Consider the following 20,157-nt stretch of genomic DNA (forward strand, 5'->3'; position numbering starts at 1 on the left):
TGAAGTCCCTGAAGGCCTTGAAGTCCCTGAAGGCCTTGAAGTCCCTGAAGGCCTTGAAGTCCCTGAAGGCCTTGAAGTCCCTGAAGGCCTTGAAGACCTTGGGCGCCGTCTTTTCCATTTGTGCCGTTTGTGCCAGGCTGACCCTGAATCCCTTGAGCACCCTGAGCACCCTGAGCACCGTCTTTACCAGCAAGACCTTGAGCACCATCTTTACCAGGCGGCCCCTGAAGACCTTGAAGACCTTGAACACCGTCTTTGCCGTTGGTGCCGTTTATGCCAGATAAACCCTGAAGTCCCTGAGCACCGTCTTTACCGATTGTGCCGTTGGTGCCGTTGATACCAGGCAGGCCCTGAAGTCCCTGGGCACCATCTTTGCCAGCGGGGCCCTGGGCGCCATCTTTGCCGTTTGCACCGTCTTTGCCAGCAGGACCTGGAATACCTTGAGAACCGTCTTTTCCATCTTTTCCATCTTTCCCTGGAGCACCATCATTACCAGTGAGACCCTGAGCACCATCTTTGCCATTCTGACCTGGATCGCCTTTATCTCCTTTCACACTATCTTTTCCAGCAGGACCCTGGGCACCGTCTTTACCATTCTCTCCATCTTTACCATCTTTTCCGGCCGGGCCTTGAGAAACGTCCTTACCATTCACTCCATCTTGACCATCTTTGCCAGCAGGACCTTGAGCACCCTGAGCACCGTCTTTACCGTCTTTACCTGCAGCACCGTCTTTGCCTGGAACACCCGGTTCCCCTTTATCTCCCCTCAGGCCGTCTTTGCCATCAAGTCCTGGATCGCCTTTATCTCCTTTTAGGCCGTCTTTGCCATCTTTGCCATTCTGGCCTGGCTCTCCCTTATCTCCTTTAACTCCTTCCGAGCCATCCAAACCCGGGTCGCCTTTGTCTCCCTTTTGGCCGGTCTGACCTTTGGGGCCAGCTGCTCCCCGAGGGCCTTGATCGCCCTGATCGCCCTGATCGCCCTTAGGACCCTGGGAACCTCGGTGACCTTGATCACCCTTGAGACCTTGAGAACCAGCCTCGCCTGTGGGGGCCTTGATCACCTTTATCTCCCTTCTTACCTTTGTCTCCCTTGTCTCCCTTTGGGCTTTGAGGTTCCGTCTTTCCCGTTGTGTCCTTCTTGCCATTCTTGCCGTCCTTTCCGTAGCCAGACGGGCCTGGAGGTCCTTCGATGCCACGGTGATCTTCATAGTAGCTCTGCTTCGTCGTTACTCCGTGAATCTCGTCATTTTTCCCACTGTCAGGCGGGCTTGGAGGTTCTTCGTTGCCACGGTGGTCCTCGTAGTAGCTCTGCTTTGCTGTTGCTCCGTGAATCTCGGCGTTCTTATCATTGCCAGGCGGGCCAGAAAGTCCTTCGCTAACACGGTGGATCTCATCATAATCCTGCTGCGTCATTAATATTGTGTGAAGTTTGCAATCACAGTCGGTGCTGTCAGGGTCTTCCTGTTCTCGCTTCTCCGCAACTGCCGAGGCATTTCTGCTAGCCAGTTCTGGGCTACTGATTTTGTTAGATTGAGACAAAAAAAACATCATCTAATCCTTGGAAAAATTACATTGTAGTGAAACTCTTTGGGTTGAGACTAGCGCCAAGCTCAACACGATAGTATACATCCCATCTGTCCGGAGGCTCACGCACAGTTATAGCGGCAGCGGCAGCGGGATTCATACCACCCAGCAAGACGGCTGCTACATGCAGCAGCTTGCTGAAGACAGCCATGCCGTAGTGAGATAGTCGATGGGTATGGGGTAAGCTGTAAATTACATTGAGGATGCCATAAGGCCATCGCCATAAGAATATCATGACGACACTATCATAAAGAGTAATAGGGATATTTATAAAATTGTAGAATCCAAGGCATTTGAAAACAACAATGTCTTGTATTGCTCGAAAAGTACAACGGGTTAACAGGCTGTGTGCGGCTGTATTGAGGAATGTTATGAGTCTCAGATGTGTTTGTGAGTCTTTGTTGGTGGAATTATGTCCCAGAATCTATTCACGGCTGCATTCCTTCAAAATCTACGAAATAGGACAATAACAAGGACTGCCTGGAACTGAGTCATTCTAGGAAATGGGCAGGGGGCAAAAAAAGTCGTTCTTACGAATATCTAGTAACGACGTGCAAAGGATTTTAGGCATAATTCGATTTGGTATCAATATAGGTTTAGGATCGAACCGAAAAGCAATTATATTTGGTTTGGTTTGCCTCTAAACGTTTCGGGTAAAAGGCCCTGGATATAGCTACTACTAATTGATATTGTGGCTTATATGGTAAAACAAAATGTGTCATGCGCAACATTAAAGCGTACTTGATATTGGCCGTTTTAGTATAACCGACCCATTCCATCTGGCCTCAATCTTCTGCTTTCCTACCAACGATGGGAAAACAATCATGCTTGAACTGCGGATGCGTAGCTCTCATGGCTTCTACCCTTCGAGATGCTTTGCCTACCTTGTATTCCATAGAATTCTAATGCGGCTATACAACAGGAAAGAAGTTTATCTTATACAGAGTGTATCTCACGGAAATTATTTGGGAATCAAATTACGTAGCAAAGGCAAGTATTATTAAGATTGACGATATTGAGACGTAAAATTAGTTTGAGACATCAAAGCTATTTACAATGGGGACGATATTAAATGCTCTTATAGTCTCAGTGGTAACCGTTAGTATGGTCTCCAAAACCAGGCTTTTTCTAGTTTTTATCCATCAGCCCATCCGGCTTGGTTGCCTCTTCGGAAGCAAATTGAGGTTAGCCTGTAACTGTTGACGTCCTTCCAAAAGATATTCACACGTATCTGCGAAAATAAGACTCGAGTAATATGGCAACAAGGCAAGACGTTTATAATTGCTTGCAAATATTGGACGAGGCCTACGCCGTAGCCAGTGTAGTATTCATGTACTTGTTAATCAGCTGGGTAGTGAAGGCTTCCAGACCCGTGTCCGAGTCGACAAAAACCAATGCATTTCTTCAATCTTATATACTCATCTCAAGTTACTCCAGCGTCTCCAGTCTTACCTCGATATCTCACTATGATACCCTTACAAGACAATCAAGTACCGAACATTACTCCTTGATGTAATTGGAGGCAATTGATCGCAGCGCTCCTTCTGCAGTGCCTTTGCGTTCGTGAATTGTGAGGATGAGAGCGGGCATGGGCAATAAGAGAGACTGAGATCACTCTATGAGCCCTGTAATACTCACTCAGTTACCATCTATTATACTAACTAACCGTTGTCTCGCATACATGAATGCAGTTCGTAGTCCCGTTCCCGCAATCAATATTGTGCGTGTGGTACATAAACAAAGAGATGCTTCGAGATGGCCAACCGATAATTGCTAAAAAAAGGTTGGCGGCTGGGGTATAGAGATTAGAATTCTATTGTCCAGTCATCAATTGAGGCTATTTTCAACGATCGTGTATCGCAGTTTGAACGAAATACCTGGCGGAGCATGTCGAAGAAGTTTGCCACATGCAATCAACTCGGCTTGAACTACACAAGGAAAATGATTGTCAGCCCATGGGTCTATCAATACATCCAGTTTAGTAACATTGTTACATGACGAGTTGAAGGTATTCGTGCATTACTAAAAGCCTATTTAAACAAATCTTCCTTGGATCTTCTTGATGCTTGGAGGTTAATAAGTAACAATCTGCCCTACTTTACGGCAGCTTTGGCTTCTTCCTGTGATTCTTGCTCCTTTGGCTAGGATGAATGCAGAGTAAATTTGTATCATTGTGCCTGCCGCATTAGTGATAGCAAAACATTGCAGAAAAAGCATGCTCGTAATCATAGACTTATAACCAATTTTGTTCCCGATACACCAGCCTTCAGCTTCTCCAATCCTTGCTCGATGTCTCCAAGTCCATGCCCAATCACCTTCACTGGCAACGGCAATTTGTACTGGCCACTCTTGATCATTCCCTCCAAAGCACGGAACAATTCGTCAGCCACAGGAGTTGACATAATTTGTTTCCCGAACACAAGTGTATGTTTTACAGCTTCAGGAATATCTTTCGCAAAGATGCCAGTCACCAACTCTGCAAATAGCTTGAGGCCGGTGAGGGTCTGAAGTAAACCAGGATCAGTCGCGACACCATTGACAGTGTCTAGAATAGCCTCTACCCCATCTAGCGAAGCCTGCTTTATACGAGAGGTGATATCGGGCGCGTTGTAGTCTAAGGCTATAGTGGCTCCCAGCGACTTCAAGTGCTCGTGATGCTTGGGAGAGCTAGTCGTAATGATTATGGCATCCGGCAATGCAATCCGCAGCAATTGGACGGCGGCGGCACCAACCGCAGAACTTCCACCTACGACCTTGAAGTGCTCATTAGCAACAATATTTGAAAAGGTCAGCCTTCTGTACTTACCAAAATTGACTTTAGGGTATTGGCATCCTTCAAAGCAGGTTCCACAAATGGCAAGGAGATGTTCAAGACGCAGTAGAGCGCGGAAGCAGCGGTCATAAAACCAAGTCTAAAATAGCACTCCAGTTAGCAATGACTTTGACTGGGGAAGTGGGTTCAAGTTTACGAGAGAGACGAGGCTTCTTGGTAAGATAGTGATGCCGGCTTGAAAGCAACATCTGAAGTAGATGTAGTCGCGAGTTCCTTGAAGATCGTGTCAGCTTCAAGACATAGAGCTTTGATACGAAGAAATTGAAGTCTGACCTGAAAAGCCGCTCCAGAAGGCGAAGAAGGATAAAACCGAGCAAAGACCTCGTCACCTTTCTTGAAACGATTCACGCCCGGGCCAACATCCTCAACTATACCTGCACCATCGTTTCCGATTACAGCTGGCCACGACGAAACGTTGTGACCAGTTTCGCTGTGATTCCGAGGAATATCAGTATCAAAATATACTGTCCAGACAGGCTTTCCAATAATCTTACACCTGCTTCCAGTCGATATGGTTCAACGCAACGGCCTTGAGCCGAACAAGAACCTCTCCCGTTTGGGGGGTTGGTGCCTGTATCTTGACGACCTGCAAAGGGCTACCAATTTTGGTTGCAACGCAGCGAAGCGGCATCGTAGTATTGTGTGAAGACGGATATCTTCAAGGATACGAGTTTGGCAGACTCTGGTTCATTCACGTAGCAGTTGCGTTTAAGGGAAGCATGGATAGGTTATGAGCTATTAGGCTGTTTAATAAAGGAGGCAGTGGCCGGACTAAATAAGGGTATCTAAATCATGACAAGATGGATCTTAAATACAGCATTTACGTAGAAAATGCATTCTCATAAATTAACTTGTGTTGTGCTCATGAATACCCGGAAAGCAAATTCCTTTCCCTTGTCATCCGTTTGTTACTAATTAAGTCGGAGAATCATGAGCCAAGTTGGTTGCCGAAAGAGGAAATCGGCTCGCCGCCCCACCCCCAACATAGCCTTGGTAAGCAACCAACCACTCTTTGGCCGTAGCTTACATGTAGTTTGGCGATAGAGTTGGCCGGTTCCTGGATTGTGAGCTGTTTACGTTGAAATCCGTGCTGGCATGGCATGGAATGCTATTTCTTGCCGGAAATAGTAATTCAAGCATTGGTATTGTCTCAAGTAGAGCCAATCACACAAGAGTCTCAGAAATCACTGCGTATGTAATCAAGTGCATGTGAGACCAGTGAACCGAAGGTCATGTATATGGAGTCGGACTTATCGGCGCCTGGACTCTGATAGTTTGCAATGTAGTGATTTTATTCGTATGAGAGTCGCATTGATTAAGTAAATCTTAACTTATGCCAGCCAAAAGGGGTAATAAGCTCGCCAACTGATTACAGAGCTTTGAAAATATGGTGCATGATTATGATAGAGCTGCGACAGACGCTGCTCACAATATCCTTTGTCTGGGGTATATAGAGGGTTCTCGGGTCTCTTCGTCTTGTTTGTCTCCCATTTAGTTGCAACCTTTTAAAAAGACTTTTAAGTATAACGCCAAGATTCAAGAATTTTAAAAGTTTAACGTCTCACCCATCCAACACTATGGCTACTAAGGAAAGAGTCCTCCGCATGACTGTTCTGCAGTACAAAAGCTCTAAGCTCACTGACGACGAGTTCCACAAGCATTGGACTCAGAAACATGCTCCAATCGCTTCTGGTTGGCTTGCTCGCAATGGTATTCTCGGATACACTCAGGTACTGCCCCAGTCTACAAACGAAAGCCTACATTCTCCCTTTATCAGGCACTTTGTAGTCCCAATATTATAAACCAGATGCTGTAGCAAAGATTTGCTAACAGTAGTTATCTAGTATCACTGCCCTCCGGATATGCGCGAGAAAGTCCAGGGTATCGCAGACTACGCCGGTGGATCTGTGGCTCCCTTCGACGCTTACGTTGAGTTCACAGTCCGCAACGTTGAAGACTTGATGGCTGCCACCCAGGACCCTGAATACCCAGTTAAGATGCAGCCGGATGAGAGCTTCATGTTCGAACAGGGAAAGATGCAAATTACCGTTGGCTGGGTGGAGACATATGTGCAGGATGGAAAGGTTGTCAATATCGTCGATGGAAAGTCAGCCTGGGCTGCTTAAGAGGAGAGACACGACTGAGCGGCAACCGCACCTTGCTATCCGTCGTCTTGTTGCCTCATTTTCTCCACAAGGATAGATGACAATATAAAGCCAAGCAAATTTGAGTTTAGATATTGTAACATTATGCCCCAGCAATTGTGCAGTTAAGGTGGGGGCGATGGACAATTCTAGGAAGATTAGCATGAATCTACTAGATAATATTAGTCGATTCGTTTTAGGCACAGCTACTAGGCATGTAAGACGGCTGTCGACGAAGTTGGCGAGCCCCAGTAATTCCATCTCAAAAATAACCTCTAAACTCCCACCTTGCCCCTAACAATTGCAGATTTCGCGATTCCCTACATATATTAACGTCCTTTATTATTGGTGTTTTCTTGGTTACAAGATGAACGCACCGCATCGCAGCCAATCGTGCGGCAACTGCCGATCTCGCAGGATAAAGGTGGATAAGCCAGCCTTCGCTTCAACCATATCTGGCGATTATAGGGATCTCACACACCTTGACTAATACGCTGTCTAGTGCTGCAAGACGCGACCGCAATGCTCCCAGTGTGAAAGAGCTGGTTTGTCCTGCTGGGGTTACCGATCAAAGCTGGATCTTCTTTTCGTGAATCATACCGACAAACCGCTTCAAAATGCTGGCGGCACACGAGTTGCGAAATCTAAAAAGTATCAAAAGCAAAAACAGCACCTGGCACCGTTATACGAGATAACAATGCCGGCAGAGGCTCTTGGGACGGCCTTCTTCTTCCATCATTATGCCATCATCGGGCCTCAATGCTCTGCAGTTGACACCGCTTTCGCGCGGCTGAGTCGTCTTGCTGTGGGTATGGCCGGAGCGGCAACATCACGGAAAGACGTTGCCATGATGACACAGGCGCGATTCAAATACGCCTTAAGCCTCCAACATTTAGCTCGCGCTGTTAACAATCCCGCCGAGATGACTGCGGCGAGTACTCTTGCAGCCGTTAATAAACTCTCCATGTTTGAGGTGGGTTTCTCTCGAAGCTCTGTTCTTCGCGGTGGCACATTTATTGATTGCCTTCAAGATGATTACTTGCCAGAGTTATTCAAGCATGGATGCCTATCTGCATCATATACGAGGTCTAGTTGCATTAATCAAGCGCTGGGGCCGAAGTGACTGGATCAGTATGAAGAATCTAAGTGGCGGGCTTCACGTCATGTTCTTGGCCGTATGATATTCTATTTTATAGAAGTCTCGCCTCAAAGGCTGACACAGTGTTCACAGACTATTGCCTGCTTGATAGAGAAGATACCTATTGACGAGCACGTCTCTGTACTGGTGGCGGATCCCTCCGCGTTCGAATCAGAAGACGACGACCTCTCCCCTGCAAGACGACTATTCGAAATCGTCAGCAAGTTCACTCGGTTCTACTCTTCTATTATGACGAGCAAGGTTCCCGTCGTAGTCCAGGCGATATCAGATGCTATGGGTATAGAAGAAGACCTATCTACGTGGCAAAATACTCTACCAATAACTTGGGAGCCCTTAATAATGAGCAATACCGAAGAAAAGGTGCATGGTAAGGAGCATATCGTCTATAATGCATCGTGGCACGCCTATATCTGGAGCTTTTATCGCATATGCCGAATTCTCCTGCACAACGTCCTCTTGCGCCACTTGGACGCCATCGCATCATCCATGCCGACGGCTCATCCAGCGCTCATATTGGCTTATGAGGAGCAGCGACGAGCATCGCAAGATGTCCTGACCAGCACATGGAGGGCACTGCAGGCCAGTGTGCCTTTTATGCTCGGATCGCATGGCAGCACAAATGGACAAAATGCTGCCAAATTGCGACATTCGACAGTTTTTGGTCTCGTAGCGGTGCTGCAAGTCTTGATGAGCTCAACCGACATACCGCTAGGAGATGAACGCTGGCTCCATGAGACGCTCTTATTCATAGGAGAAAACATAGGTGTCGGGCAAGCTCTGGTACTGAAGCGATCAATGACGGAAATCAAGCCGAATGCGCCATCTCCAGTCTTTGCGCATCGTAGCTTATAAGCACGACAAGCATCAGTGTGAGACGAATAAACTAATGTCATTCAGCTAATCCGCGACACCTATTTTGCCTTCGACTGTATTCATTTCGCCTTTTATTCTATGAATGCGGATCAAATGATCTGAATACATGTAACCTGTATGGGGCTAATTCATCCAAGCTCGGCTTGTCTCCAACCAACAAACTTTGCCACCTGCCCCATCCCAAAGCGCAAGTATTGTAGTGCATCTATGTCTTGCCAAGGAAAAGATCACAATGGAAGCCAGAGTTGAGCTAGAAACATGGGGCCATATCATGGCCCGGCTGCACGCATAGTTCATTGTTCTTTTATACTGGTGCTTTCCTTTGTACTTGAGCCTTTCAACCCTCTCTGATTCTGCAAACAATTTGAATGCCCAGTGTTCTAGTCAAGCCTTTGATGACAATACGCTTTGTATTGTAATTTTATAGGGAAAAAATCCAATTTCTAATAACTTCAAATATGAAGAAATACAGTTTACTTCGATGTGTTAGCCTGGGTGTATAAATAGGCGACGGCCGGAGCGACATGATGCAGTTGGTGGTAATGCATGAAACGCCCGGTCATCTACGCGTCTCGAGCGTTCTCACTACGGCTACAATATCCATTCACTAGGATAACTAGTCGTTTATTTCCTCGTGCTCATTTTTGTCAGAAATGTCTTCCGTCACCTTTCTCTTTTTGAAGATTGTTGTAATTGACTACATACTCTGCCATTCGTAATGGCTTCATCAGGCCGAAATACGCGTGCGTCAACTCGCAACGAAGGACGATTTTCTTTTCAAGTTCGAGGGAGACAAGCAAATGGCACCGCGATCATCGAGAATCCTCTAGGTATGATTTGACTGCCAAAAGGCCAATTTTTATGAAGAGAACTGTTAACAGAAATAGCCCATCTTACGGATGAAGAATTACAGAGGGACGTCCGATCTTTCGTGGATAATCACATACCGTCTATCGCATATGAGGACCTCTTGCGCGCTGCTCGGGTTGCGAAAGATGTTCGTTTATACGATGAAGTTGCGAGAAAAGAAAGATACCATGGCGAATCCAATCTCTTGGTGCAACTAACAGAAGATGAGAAGCGAGCTCTGCGTCGCGAAAGGGATGTTCCATTTAGTGAAAAGGGAATGCGAATTGTCATCATCACAGTTTCCATTGCCGCTCTATTGCAAGGTGGGTACAAATCTCTATCAAAAATTTTATATATTCTTAATGTCTCTTTTTGGCAACAGGCTTCGTCCAATCGTCATTCAATGGTGCTGGATTATATAGAGATCAATGGGGACTTAAAGAGCAAGTAAAAATCGGCAGTTCTGAGAATTGGATATTCGGAGCTGTTAACGCAACTCCCTTTTTTGTTGCTGCAGTTATTGGCTGTCCTCTTGCTCTGCCGATCAATTACTGGTTTGGCAGACGTGGAGGTATTTGCGCTGCTGCTATGTTGATATTCGCGAGCTCGGTAGCGGCAGCTTTCTCAATATCTTGGTATTCTCTACTCGGAGTTAGAGTATTTAACGGCATCGGCATGTCTTTCTTGAAGCGATTCTCTATGTTTAAATACTAACTATTTAACAAGGTATGGGTATCAAGGCTGTTAGTACGCCAATTCTAGCCGGAGAGACTGCTGTTGGTTTCTGGCGAGGATCTGCTATCTTGCTGTGGCAGTTATGGTACACAACATGTTTCTTTCTCATTCAATTCATTGGCTGACACATACTTAAAGGGTTGCATTTGGCATCATGATTGGCTTCGCTTTTAATCTCATCTTCGCACAAGCTAAAACGGACGCAACGACACTGGCTCTTATCAATGCGGCACCCATGGTGCCCAGTCTGATACTCCTGATTATTGCCTTCTTCTTTTGCCCTGAATCTCCCCGATATCATCTTACGAGAGGCCCCAACTATAATGTCAAAAAAGCATTTATTAGTATGACAAAATTGCGAAACACTGAGGTTTGTAGTTCTTTGATCCCTTACGGCGCGATTCGCAAATAGCTGACAGAGACTCACAGCTACAAGCACTACGGGACATGTATCTCGTGTATAAATCACTCGAAAATGAGTCCATGAGCCTAGGGAATTTAGACGCCAATGCGTTTAGGTCGCCGGGATTCTTTTGGGTCATCCGAGATTTTCTTAGACAATATATGCAGCTATTTCAGCAGAGGCGTTTATACAATGCTCTGATCTCAACTTCGACGGTGAATTTGGCCCAGCAGCTTTGTGGAAGTAAGACAGTCCCAAAATGTGTCCGTTTTACGCGATTTCAAATACTAATTCTGCCACAGTTAATGTCATGGCTTTCTATTCTGGTAAATCCCACGTCAGGTAAATGGGCTTAGTTTCTTTTGAGAATACTAATTTGTTGTAGGATTCCTCTTCACTAGTGTTGGTAGTGACAACGAATACTCAAAAGTAGTATCAATGTCGTATAGTCTTGGCTTCGGTAAGCAATCCTGTCTTGGCCTCTCATATCATAGCCTACCAAGCTAACGACTCAACTCAATAGGCGCAGTCAACTTTTTGTGTGCATTGCCTGCTGTGAGAAGTATCGATACACTGGGCAGACGAAAATGGCTCCTGTCAACGCTTCCTTTCATGGCACTATTTATGCTTGGTGCGGGATTATCGTTCAAAATCGAAACTCCAGCCGTTAGAATCGGGGTAGCTGCCTTCTTTTTATTCAGTACGTATACGTTTCAGCAGATGTCTACTAGTATTCAATCTAATGTCCGGATAGTGTTTTCAGCGGCGTACTCTCCAGGTTTAGGACCGATCCCTTTCACTCTCGCGTCAGAAAGCTTTCCTTTATCTCACAGAGAAGCAGTTAGTCAACACTAAACCATGGTGTATTTCACCCAGCTGACCATCTATATCTAGGGGACGTCTTGGGCGATTGCGATTAATTTGGCCTTTGCCGGTGTCTTGTCAATCGCCTTCCCAGTGTAAGTCGAAGACGGTGTAACAATGCGCTAACTTGAGCTAATCGTTACAAAGAGTTGATTCAGGCATCAAAGCAGCTGGCTCACTATGCCTCTTTGCGGTCCTTAACATCGTTGCTTTTGTGTTAGTCTTTTTGCTTGTCGAAGAGACAAAGCGCCGCACTCTCGAGGAGCTGGATCACATCTTTGCTGTATCCAAGAGGAGGTTCATGCGCTACCAGTTATGTGATTATCTTCCGTGGCTAATCCGATGTCACATCTTTGGACACAAGCAGCCTAAGCCAGAGCTCTATGAAGATATGATATGGGGCCCAGCAGAGTGTGAAGACTTGTCGCCATTCTGGGCTGCTGATTTTATAGGACACTATCATGAACCGGCAGTCCCAGCGGTGGTGGAACTGGCCCGGAATCGCTGCTTCGAATTTCCTCCCATTGAGGCGAAAGCCAAATCCAGCGAATACGATTTGAAAGCAACCAACAACGGCGGTCCTGTGAGCACCCGATTTTAGGTGGGTATGATGAGAGGAATGAAGCAATGAAGAGACGTCATGTCAATTCCAACATATGCATAATGTTTATTGTGCCATGTATAATGAGAAAGGAAGATGGGAATTAGTAATAGTTTGTTTCATGAAATTGAATACTGATATAGAGTCCATATACCCCGTATCAAGCAGCCAAGTGATGCTCAGCTCAACATGATGAATGAACACATGTATCGGTTCCAGACTGCATTTATTTGTTTAGGTATCAACTAGAAATATGTCAAATTGGAGTAGAATCAGAGTTGTAAATTCGTAACGAATACTACTACTGTTCATATATATGAATAGCTTTGAATACTACTCTTTTTCGTAACCCCACTATGCGTATGAAAAAGAGTAGTAATTCGTAATCCGTATTTTCGTAATTTTTTCATATTTTTCTAAAAAGAAGGCGGTAAGTTTTTATTACTAAAATAAGAAGGTGACATTGGAAGTAAATATCAAAAAAAAAACGTTGATATGAACATGTAAATAATGAAGAAAATTTTTCGTAATACGAAAGACGAAAAGTTTGCGTAGTTTTATGAAGAAAATTTGAAATATTTTTGTAGATTCTACGAATTACGAATCTAACAACTCTGGGTAGAATACAGAATACAGAATACAGCCTCACTTGATATTGCAACCAGAATTGAGTTTCGACTTTCGTATTCGCAATCGTCATTGGGCGTGTTCGCCAAGGCCGGATCTGCCGAATTGGAGAAGCCGGCGAGATCGGGCTTCGACGCCCGCTGTGGGTAGTTGTGAGCGCTATGCCTATTCCGCACCGCTGTGGCGACTGTGAGACCGCTATCTGCTGCTGCGGTGGCGCCTGTGACATACCCGCCTCCAAACAGCGAGATCGATCGTAGCAAAACCGTCGTCTGTCATCCTCTCCAACTTTTTGTACTTTTTGTTGCCCGGATTGGTTGCACCTCTTATCGTCGCTATCGACGAGTGGATTCCATCCTGCTGCTCTATATTGTCTGGGGAGGGCAATCATGGCATCCTTTCGTCTGACAATTGAAGATGGCCAATTCCGCGATGGCCAGGGCCGACAGGTCGTTCTCCGCGGCATCAACGTCGCTGGAGATACCAAACTGCCCAGCGAACCCAACCAGCCCTCTCACGTAGGCGACGATTTCTTCGATGGCGATAATGTGACGTTTCACGAGCGACCATTTACCAAACAAGACGCCCCGATGCACTTTGCGAGGATCAAGCGGTTTGGCTTCAACACGATCCGATACCTGTTCACGTGGGAGGCCCTTGAGGCGGCTGGGCCGGGGAAATACGACGAAGAATACATCAAGCACACCATTGAGGTCCTGAGAATTGCCAAACACTATGGCTTCTACGTTTTCATGGATCCCCACCAGGACGTCTGGTCAAGATTTACTGGCGGCTCTGGAGCCCCCATGTGGACGCTTTACGCCTGTGGGCTGAACCCTCAGAGCTTTGCGGCGACAGAAGCCTCCATCGTTCACAACACTTATCCCGAACCCGACCAGTTCCCTAAAATGATCTGGTCTACCAACTATTATCGACTTGCCGCCGGAACAATGTTCACCCTCTTCTTTGCCGGCAAGGATTTTGCTCCGAAATGCATCATTGATGGCGTGAATATTCAAGGTTACTTGCAGGGCCACTTTATCAATGCGTGTGCGCATCTTGCGAAGCGTATTCATGAGGCGGGGGACCTCGAGAACGAGGTCGTCATCGGCTGGGAGAGCATGAACGAGCCAAACAGAGGCATGACTGGCTACGTTGATTTGACCGTTATTCCTAAAGAGCATCCTCTCAAAAAGGGAACTTGCCCGACCATGTGGCAAACTTTGCTCACGGGAATGGGCAGAGCATGTGAGATTGATACCTGGGATATGGGAGGACTCGGGCCTTACAAGACAGGAACTAAGCTTGTTGATCCGCACGGCGAATTCGCATGGTTACCCGAAGGGTATGACGATTCAAGATATGGATGGAAGCGCGATGCTGGGTGGAAGTTGGGAGAGTGCATCTGGGCGCAACATGGCGTATGGGAAATCGCGACGGATACCATTCTGAAGAAAGATTACTTCGCAAAAAATCCTAATACCGGAAAGAAGATTGACTATCCAGAATTCACGAATACCTATTTCATGGACTTTTGGAGGAAATACAAAACGGCCTGTCGAGAGCATCATAAAGACTGTATTATGCTGATGCAATATCCGACTCTGGAGCTCCCTCCACAGATCAAGGGCACCGAAGATGATGACCCAAAGCTTGTTTTCACACCGCACTTTTATGATGGCATTACTCTCATGACGAAGCATTGGAATAGCAGCTGGAATGTCGATGTCGTCGGTGTCCTGCGGGGCAAGTATTGGCATCCTGCTTTTGCTATCAAAATCGGCGAGACGGCAATTCGAAATTGTCTAAGGGATCAATTGGCAACTCTCAGACAAGAGGGTCTTGATCGGATGGGCAACCATCCATGCCTGATGACAGAGTTTGGTATTCCGTACGACATGGATGACAAGAAAGCGTACAAGACAGGAGACTATTCTAGCCAGTCAGCTGCATTAGATGCCAATTATTTTGCGGCTGAAGGATCGGGAATGGATGGATACTGTCTTTGGGTCTATTCCAGTACAAACGATCATGAAAGAGGAGATCAATGGAACGGTGAAGATTTGTCCATCATTTCGGTGGATGATAACCTTCCCGATACATCATCTATTCTAAGTGAGCCTGCTTTCGATGAATCAACCATCAGCTTGGTTAAAGGTGGCTCTGGTGTTGTTACAGCGGAAAATTTGGAAGAAGTTGGCGTAACGCCAGAAAATCTTCAACGAACACTTACGAATCCATCAATCAGCTCTGCTCCCTCTGACAAAGATCCGGAGTTGACAAATACTCCGGGCAACCGTGCTGCAGAAGCCTTTATTCGACCAACGCCAACAACTGTGGCTGGAGATTTAGTCTCTTCTGGCTTTGATTTACGTAAATGTACCTTCAACATCAAAGTTTCAGCTGCTCAGGCTGCGGCCGACGATACACCTACTGTAATATTCCTTCCCGCATATCACTTCCCCAAGCAGGAATGTGAAGTTACAGTCTCAGCTGGCAGATGGGAGATCAATTTTGATAATAGCCAGGGCACACTGCTTCAGCTCCTGAAATGGTGGCATCCTGAAGGAGAACAGACTTTGACGATCAAAGGCCTGGTGCGGAAGTACAACGTCGCCGAAGGAAACGCGGAAGATGCAGGCTACCTGGAGCAGTGTCAAGCAGGATACGGTCTAAATGCGGGAAATTGTTGTATTATGTGAATGTGAAATGATGCGTGCATATGCCCGCGTGGCAAGCCTGCGCGGTGTGGAGTTTACGGTTGATTGTGGGATGATTTCATGACTATTTGTTATTCAGGCACACAGGCTCTAGGCAGACACTGTCAGTTTGGATGTCAACCCTTGCTTGACATGGACGAGATGCATACATGTATACAATAATTCGTTTATTAGTAGCGTAGCGATATTTTGCATGTGCGGCGGTGCACAGAGATACGCAAATGAAATACAATAGTGTTAATTTATGATAAGACCGAAGGGCGAATTCCTTTCTGCTTCAAGTCCTCCAATAGGAGCGCTCGTGTATTATGCAATGACTGCATGTAAGTGAGGATATCTCCACTTATCACTAGCACCTTGATGGTTATAGCTTTTGCAACCTTGATGGCTCACGATATGTCTTTTCTTATGGCTTGTAGTATTTATCAAGTATATCAACGTTCTAATGCTTAAAATTTAGAACTTTCAAAGAATATGAAAACATTATTGGTATATAAAATAAACCGATTTCGACTGGGCTGTAATCTGAGTTGGGCAAAAAGGCAATTCAATTACTGATTGTCCATTGTATACGAAGAATATACATATCCTAGTTTTTATTAGGTATAATATCTTGATTGATCCGGGGACATTGTTCACCAATGTTGTGAGGAGAGTAAAAGTCGGATTGGTTTGCATAACCGTGATTTACATACTGTCGATCCGCCTATTATATATCAACGGTATTGGTAGCTTTTGCGCTCTTCGAGGCCAGCCGTGCTGCAACTTGTGACAACCACCTCACCCAACAGTGTCTTTGGCAGGATGGCGCATTAGCCCGGACGTCAGATATGTGGTCTGCGAGACAGAGTTATTGCGGCAGCGATCTTTGGAAGACTTCTTGCTATACGTATATTAGGACATCCATCGAGATCAAGTCGATGGAAATAATTATCGATTCAGGATTATCTAAGAAAAATTGTATCATTAAGCATATAGTTTTACTTCTCTACGCTCACTTACAGCGTTGGCACTAGCTTATATAAGTGAAGCTGTCCAATGGGAGCACTAGTGTATGTAATGAATGCATGTAAGTGAGGGTATCTCCACTATCGCCAGCACCTTGATGGGACAGATCCCTCAACCTTGATGGCTCATTGTAGATCGTGTCTTCTCTCATTATCAGTAGTATATAATGCGGTATGCCATGGTTCCCATTCTCAACTTTTTAAAAATGTTCTTGTCTCGCTCTTTTGGCGCCTTTCCGATCTACATTTGCCGCCCGAAAAAGTATTCACGACTCTCCCTGCTCACTTCTTGTCACAATGGGGCTACGACGAACTTCGAAAGCGAAGAGCAGTAAGGATAAAAGAGGTTCAAAGAAAGACGTTATAGTGCCGTCTAAACCTCTTCCCGTGACACTCTTGTCCGGCTTCTTGGTGAGTTGGCTGACCTACTTTACTTTTAATACTGTCCGGTTTACATGGACTAAACTTCTCCAAGGGTGCGGGAAAGACTACCCTCCTACAACATATTTTGCGAAGCAATCATGGCCTTCGTATAGCTGTCGTGGTGAACGATATTGGAGCGTAAGTATCATGATGCTAGCAAATGGAAAAGCAAAGACAGAAATGCTAATCTCCGTGTAGAATCAATGTCGATGCCTCTCTTATCAAAAGCACACATCGTCTTACCAAGACTGAAGAAAAAGTCATCGCGCTCCAAAACGGATGTATCTGCTGTACACTAAGAGGAGACCTCCTCGAGGAGCTTGTGCGCTTATCCCAGCTACAGCAATTCGACTACATTATCATTGAGAGCAGTGGTATTAGCGAACCGGAACAGGTTGCCGAGACTTTCGATTCGCGATTAGCAGAACAAATGAGTCTAATGACCGAGGGTGAGGGCACGGCTGGCTTGGATAAGGACATGATCAAAGTATTGAACCAACTGTGAGTTCGAAACTGTGCCTTTTTCTCCGTTCTTTACTGGTACTGATACCACATAGGAAGCAAGCTGGTGGATTGGATAAGTTTGCTCGTTTAGATACAACAGTGACGGTTATTGATGCCTTCACCATGCTCAATGACTTTGACACAGCAGATTTATTATCTGGTCGAAGAGACGACGTTACTCCCGAAGATGAGAGAACCGTATCGGACCTCATGGTCGACCAGATTGAGTTTGCTGATGTGATTATCTTGAACAAGATCGATATGGTAAATTTCAGGCATATCAAGGGCTTATTGATTGAGTGCTAACAACCACTGGCTAGGTTAATGATGATGTCAAAGTCAAAATCCTTGACCTCATCAAACAATTGAACCACCGCGCCAAGATTCTGGAGTCCAAGTACGGCAAAGTGGATGTCAAAGAGCTAGTCAACACAGGGCTCTTCAGTCTCGAAGTTGCACAAGCAGGATATGGTTGGCTACAGGATTTACATGCAATGACTGTTCGAGAGGTACGTGTTTGGATGCACCCAATATTCTCCACATATGGGCTGATAACCTGTCGTTTAGGTCAATGGCAAGAATGTTGTGACGCCTAAGCCTGAAACTGAGGAGTATAATGTTCAGAGCTTTATTTATACTCGGTATCGACCATTTCATCCGAGAAAACTGTATGCTTTAGTGTACGACAAGTTCATCCTGCAGATGGAACACCCTGATGAAGAGGAAGATGAAGATGGCGAAGAGGATGATGAAGAACAAGAAGGCTCAGATACCGAGGATGCTGAAATGGTAGACTACGAGGATATCACAAGCATCGACTCTTCCTCGGGAGACATCACTGAACAACATGCTTCTTCATCTCCCTCTCATGCCCCCTCAACTCCCGAAACCGCCCCATCCCTCCACAATGATAGCAAAGACAGCAATACCATGGACCTAGACATGGTTACACCCTCAAATGAAATAATTCTCGCTAATAAGAGAGCCCATCCAACTCTCGCCCGTCTCTTCCGTTCCAAAGGTGAGTATTTCCTGGCAACAAGACCACATCGCGCTGGCGAATGGTCTCAAGCCGGAGCTATGCTCACTCTCACCGGCGGGCGAGCATGGTTCTGCACCTTGCCCGCAGAGGAATACACCACTGGAAGCGAAGATGTCGATGCCTTGGTCAAGCATGACATTGCCAAGGGGGGAGAGTGGGGAGACAGACGGCAGGAAATTGTATTTATAGGAGAGGGTCTGGATCACGATGGCTTGGAGAAGATGCTTGATACGTGTTTGCTTACTGATGATGAATATGAGAGCTGGAAGGGGGTAATGAGAAAAGAGGGCATAGAGGAGGAAGAAAGGAGAGAAATGCTAGAGGAGCTGTTTGAGGATGGCTTTCCGGATTGGGCAGGGGATGACGAGGAGGAGGGCCACGAGGGGCATGACCATTGATTGATAACACGGAAGCTTGTATTTTAAGTCTGTGAAATCATTGAAGATCAGATAAATAATCTGGGCGTGAATCATATCACAAGATTGATGATAGAGATGCGGTTACGTATCGATTACTCCATCTCGGAGACTTCTAGAACAATGGCGGCAGAGCTGAGGTCAAGTGAGGCTGGTGGTTTCCGCCACCCGCCACACCCGGCACAAACCACGCAGTTTGGCTTAGAAAACTTGGCTACGGCACAAATAGCGCGGCACAAATAGCTCGGCACAAATAGCTCGGCACAAATAACGCAGCACTGGGTATATAAGACCAGCGAGTTCTCCTAGGAATATCAAAATTATTTTATCATCATCAAACAATTAAACAATCAATCAGTCTACAACTACAAACATTTCCTCTTACTTTTACCAAATAACTATTTTTACAACACTGCTATCCAACATGCACGCCGGAAACTGTGGCTGTTCTTCCTCTGCCGATTGCAACTGTGGCTCTAGCTGTATGTGTCAGCGCCTTTGAAATCAGCTATGGATGGAGCATCTGACTAATAATTGGGGATTCTTTACAGGCTCTTGCTCAAACTGCTCTTATTAAACGATGGCTGGGCTCATTGCAGCACCGCCAGACAACATCAATCATTACAACTAAGACTCGCAAGAGAACATCGACATGGCATTCTATTGCCACAGCATCTAAAGATGGATATCACTCTTTGGGCGTTCAACTAGGGCTTTTGGGAATTTGGGATAGCTATCAAACTGGGTTACAATAAATGAAAAAAATCAATTTATTTCTTTAAACAATTCTTGCCATGCTTCCTTCATGTGAATGTGCCGATGTAGCAGGACCCTGCATTCTGCAGTCAGGATTTCCCCGGATTTGGGGACTCACTGTCAGCCGAAGAAGGCCTGGGGCACCCATGCCAAGTGCAATTTCCAGCACAGCACTAAGAGCTGATGTACCGCCGCTAAATGCTCCCTAAGCTACGGGGCATCGCTTTGCCTTGCCCTGCCTGGGCTTGAGTATGGAGTGCTGCAAGGCACTGACGGCGCTCCCCTGCCAGCTGCCCTGTGGATATGTACGTGTTCGTTCAGCGGTCCTTGGGCGCCTCGTTGTAGCTGTAGGCGGTGGACAAACAGCCCCAGGGCATGCATACATGTGAGCATGTACCCAGTACCCCTGTCCAATAATCCCCCTCACCGCAATTCAGGTACCCGCGACCTGCCCTGCGCGCTCCCGTCGGGAATGCTGCCCAAGATTTACATGTGAAATCGATTCAAGCAGTCTCACGTGGCCACGCCGCTGTCATCCTCAGCTAGAAAGAAGATGCAGAGGCAACGATTGCGGCCCTGCTGACCCCCATTCCCGGTGCTTGTGCCTGTACGATGTG

The 20,157-nt window shown here is 46.1% G+C and overlaps 7 protein-coding genes across 7 annotated transcripts in view; 5 read left to right on the forward strand and 2 right to left on the reverse strand.

Annotated features, from left to right (window-relative positions):
* GGI43DRAFT_70681 (uncharacterized protein) overlaps positions 1-1,398 on the reverse strand; it is a 3,282-nt gene extending 1,884 nt beyond the window's left edge. Inside the window, exon 1 of the mRNA XM_083210183.1 lies at positions 6-1,398. Within this exon, the coding sequence (XP_083059811.1) occupies positions 6-1,208 (1,203 nt within the window). The 5' untranslated portion in view covers positions 1,209-1,398. The remainder of the gene's footprint in view (positions 1-5) is intronic.
* A 2,411-nt stretch (positions 1,399-3,809) lies between these two features.
* On the reverse strand, positions 3,810-5,048 carry GGI43DRAFT_384533 (zinc-binding alcohol dehydrogenase family protein; the record flags this gene model as incomplete). The annotated part of the gene is made up of 5 exons (XM_083203534.1): positions 3,810-4,337; positions 4,391-4,496; positions 4,554-4,630; positions 4,691-4,847; positions 4,912-5,048. The coding sequence occupies 5 exons, from the start codon at positions 5,046-5,048 to the stop codon at positions 3,810-3,812; spliced, it is 1,005 nt and encodes a 334-aa protein (XP_083059812.1).
* Positions 5,049-6,108: 1,060 nt separating this feature from the next.
* GGI43DRAFT_407128 (EthD domain-containing protein) lies at positions 6,109-6,685 on the forward strand. The gene has a single exon (XM_083206202.1). The coding sequence runs from the start codon at positions 6,280-6,282 to the stop codon at positions 6,541-6,543; it is 264 nt and encodes an 87-aa protein (XP_083059813.1). The 5' UTR covers positions 6,109-6,279; the 3' UTR covers positions 6,544-6,685.
* A 573-nt stretch (positions 6,686-7,258) lies between these two features.
* GGI43DRAFT_384535 (uncharacterized protein) lies at positions 7,259-8,572 on the forward strand (the record flags this gene model as incomplete). The annotated part of the gene is made up of 3 exons (XM_083203535.1): positions 7,259-7,534; positions 7,593-7,736; positions 7,793-8,572. 3 exons carry the CDS (start codon positions 7,259-7,261, stop codon positions 8,570-8,572), a joined length of 1,200 nt encoding a protein of 399 aa, XP_083059814.1.
* A 689-nt stretch (positions 8,573-9,261) lies between these two features.
* On the forward strand, positions 9,262-12,334 carry GGI43DRAFT_427992 (uncharacterized protein). Its single transcript, XM_083208899.1, has 12 exons — positions 9,262-9,423; positions 9,481-9,765; positions 9,825-10,115; positions 10,169-10,262; positions 10,316-10,547; positions 10,607-10,843; positions 10,883-10,887; positions 10,982-11,040; positions 11,104-11,280; positions 11,335-11,420; positions 11,475-11,539; positions 11,592-12,334. Exons 1-12 carry the CDS (start codon positions 9,312-9,314, stop codon positions 12,043-12,045), a joined length of 2,097 nt encoding a protein of 698 aa, XP_083059815.1. The 5' UTR covers positions 9,262-9,311; the 3' UTR covers positions 12,046-12,334.
* Positions 12,335-12,892: 558 nt separating this feature from the next.
* Positions 12,893-15,643, forward strand: GGI43DRAFT_407131 (hydrolase). The gene has a single exon (XM_083206203.1). The coding sequence runs from the start codon at positions 13,062-13,064 to the stop codon at positions 15,372-15,374; it is 2,313 nt and encodes a 770-aa protein (XP_083059816.1). The 5' UTR covers positions 12,893-13,061; the 3' UTR covers positions 15,375-15,643.
* An 866-nt stretch (positions 15,644-16,509) lies between these two features.
* On the forward strand, positions 16,510-18,877 carry GGI43DRAFT_407132 (CobW/HypB/UreG, nucleotide-binding domain-containing protein). The gene is made up of 6 exons (XM_083206204.1): positions 16,510-16,810; positions 16,875-16,960; positions 17,021-17,323; positions 17,380-17,590; positions 17,647-17,835; positions 17,894-18,877. The coding sequence occupies exons 1-6, from the start codon at positions 16,697-16,699 to the stop codon at positions 18,764-18,766; spliced, it is 1,776 nt and encodes a 591-aa protein (XP_083059817.1). The 5' UTR covers positions 16,510-16,696; the 3' UTR covers positions 18,767-18,877.
* The last annotated feature ends 1,280 nt before the right edge of the window (positions 18,878-20,157 follow it).

The sequence above is a fragment of the Trichoderma evansii genome (genome assembly GCF_050947405.1).
Source record: "Trichoderma evansii strain SZMC 28006 chromosome Unknown GGI43scaffold_12, whole genome shotgun sequence".
Classification (NCBI taxonomy): domain Eukaryota; kingdom Fungi; phylum Ascomycota; class Sordariomycetes; order Hypocreales; family Hypocreaceae; genus Trichoderma; species Trichoderma evansii.

Bases quoted from the DNA above. Each gene is read 5' to 3' on its own strand.
- GGI43DRAFT_427992 (XM_083208899.1), top strand. From the start codon at position 9,312: ATGGCTTCATCAGGCCGAAATACGCGTGCGTCAACTCGCAACGAAGGA. The intron at 10,263-10,315 runs GTACACAACATG...ACATACTTAAAG, and splicing joins ATCTTGCTGTGGCAGTTATG to GGTTGCATTTGGCATCATGA. The intron at 10,548-10,606 runs GTTTGTAGTTCT...AGAGACTCACAG, and splicing joins CAAAATTGCGAAACACTGAG to CTACAAGCACTACGGGACAT.
- GGI43DRAFT_407128 (XM_083206202.1), top strand. From the start codon at position 6,280: ATGCGCGAGAAAGTCCAGGGTATCGCAGACTACGCCGGTGGATCTGTG.
- GGI43DRAFT_407131 (XM_083206203.1), top strand. From the start codon at position 13,062: ATGGCATCCTTTCGTCTGACAATTGAAGATGGCCAATTCCGCGATGGC.
- GGI43DRAFT_407132 (XM_083206204.1), top strand. From the start codon at position 16,697: ATGGGGCTACGACGAACTTCGAAAGCGAAGAGCAGTAAGGATAAAAGA. The intron at 16,811-16,874 runs GTGAGTTGGCTG...AACTTCTCCAAG, and splicing joins CACTCTTGTCCGGCTTCTTG to GGTGCGGGAAAGACTACCCT. The intron at 17,591-17,646 runs GTAAATTTCAGG...ACCACTGGCTAG, and splicing joins TCTTGAACAAGATCGATATG to GTTAATGATGATGTCAAAGT.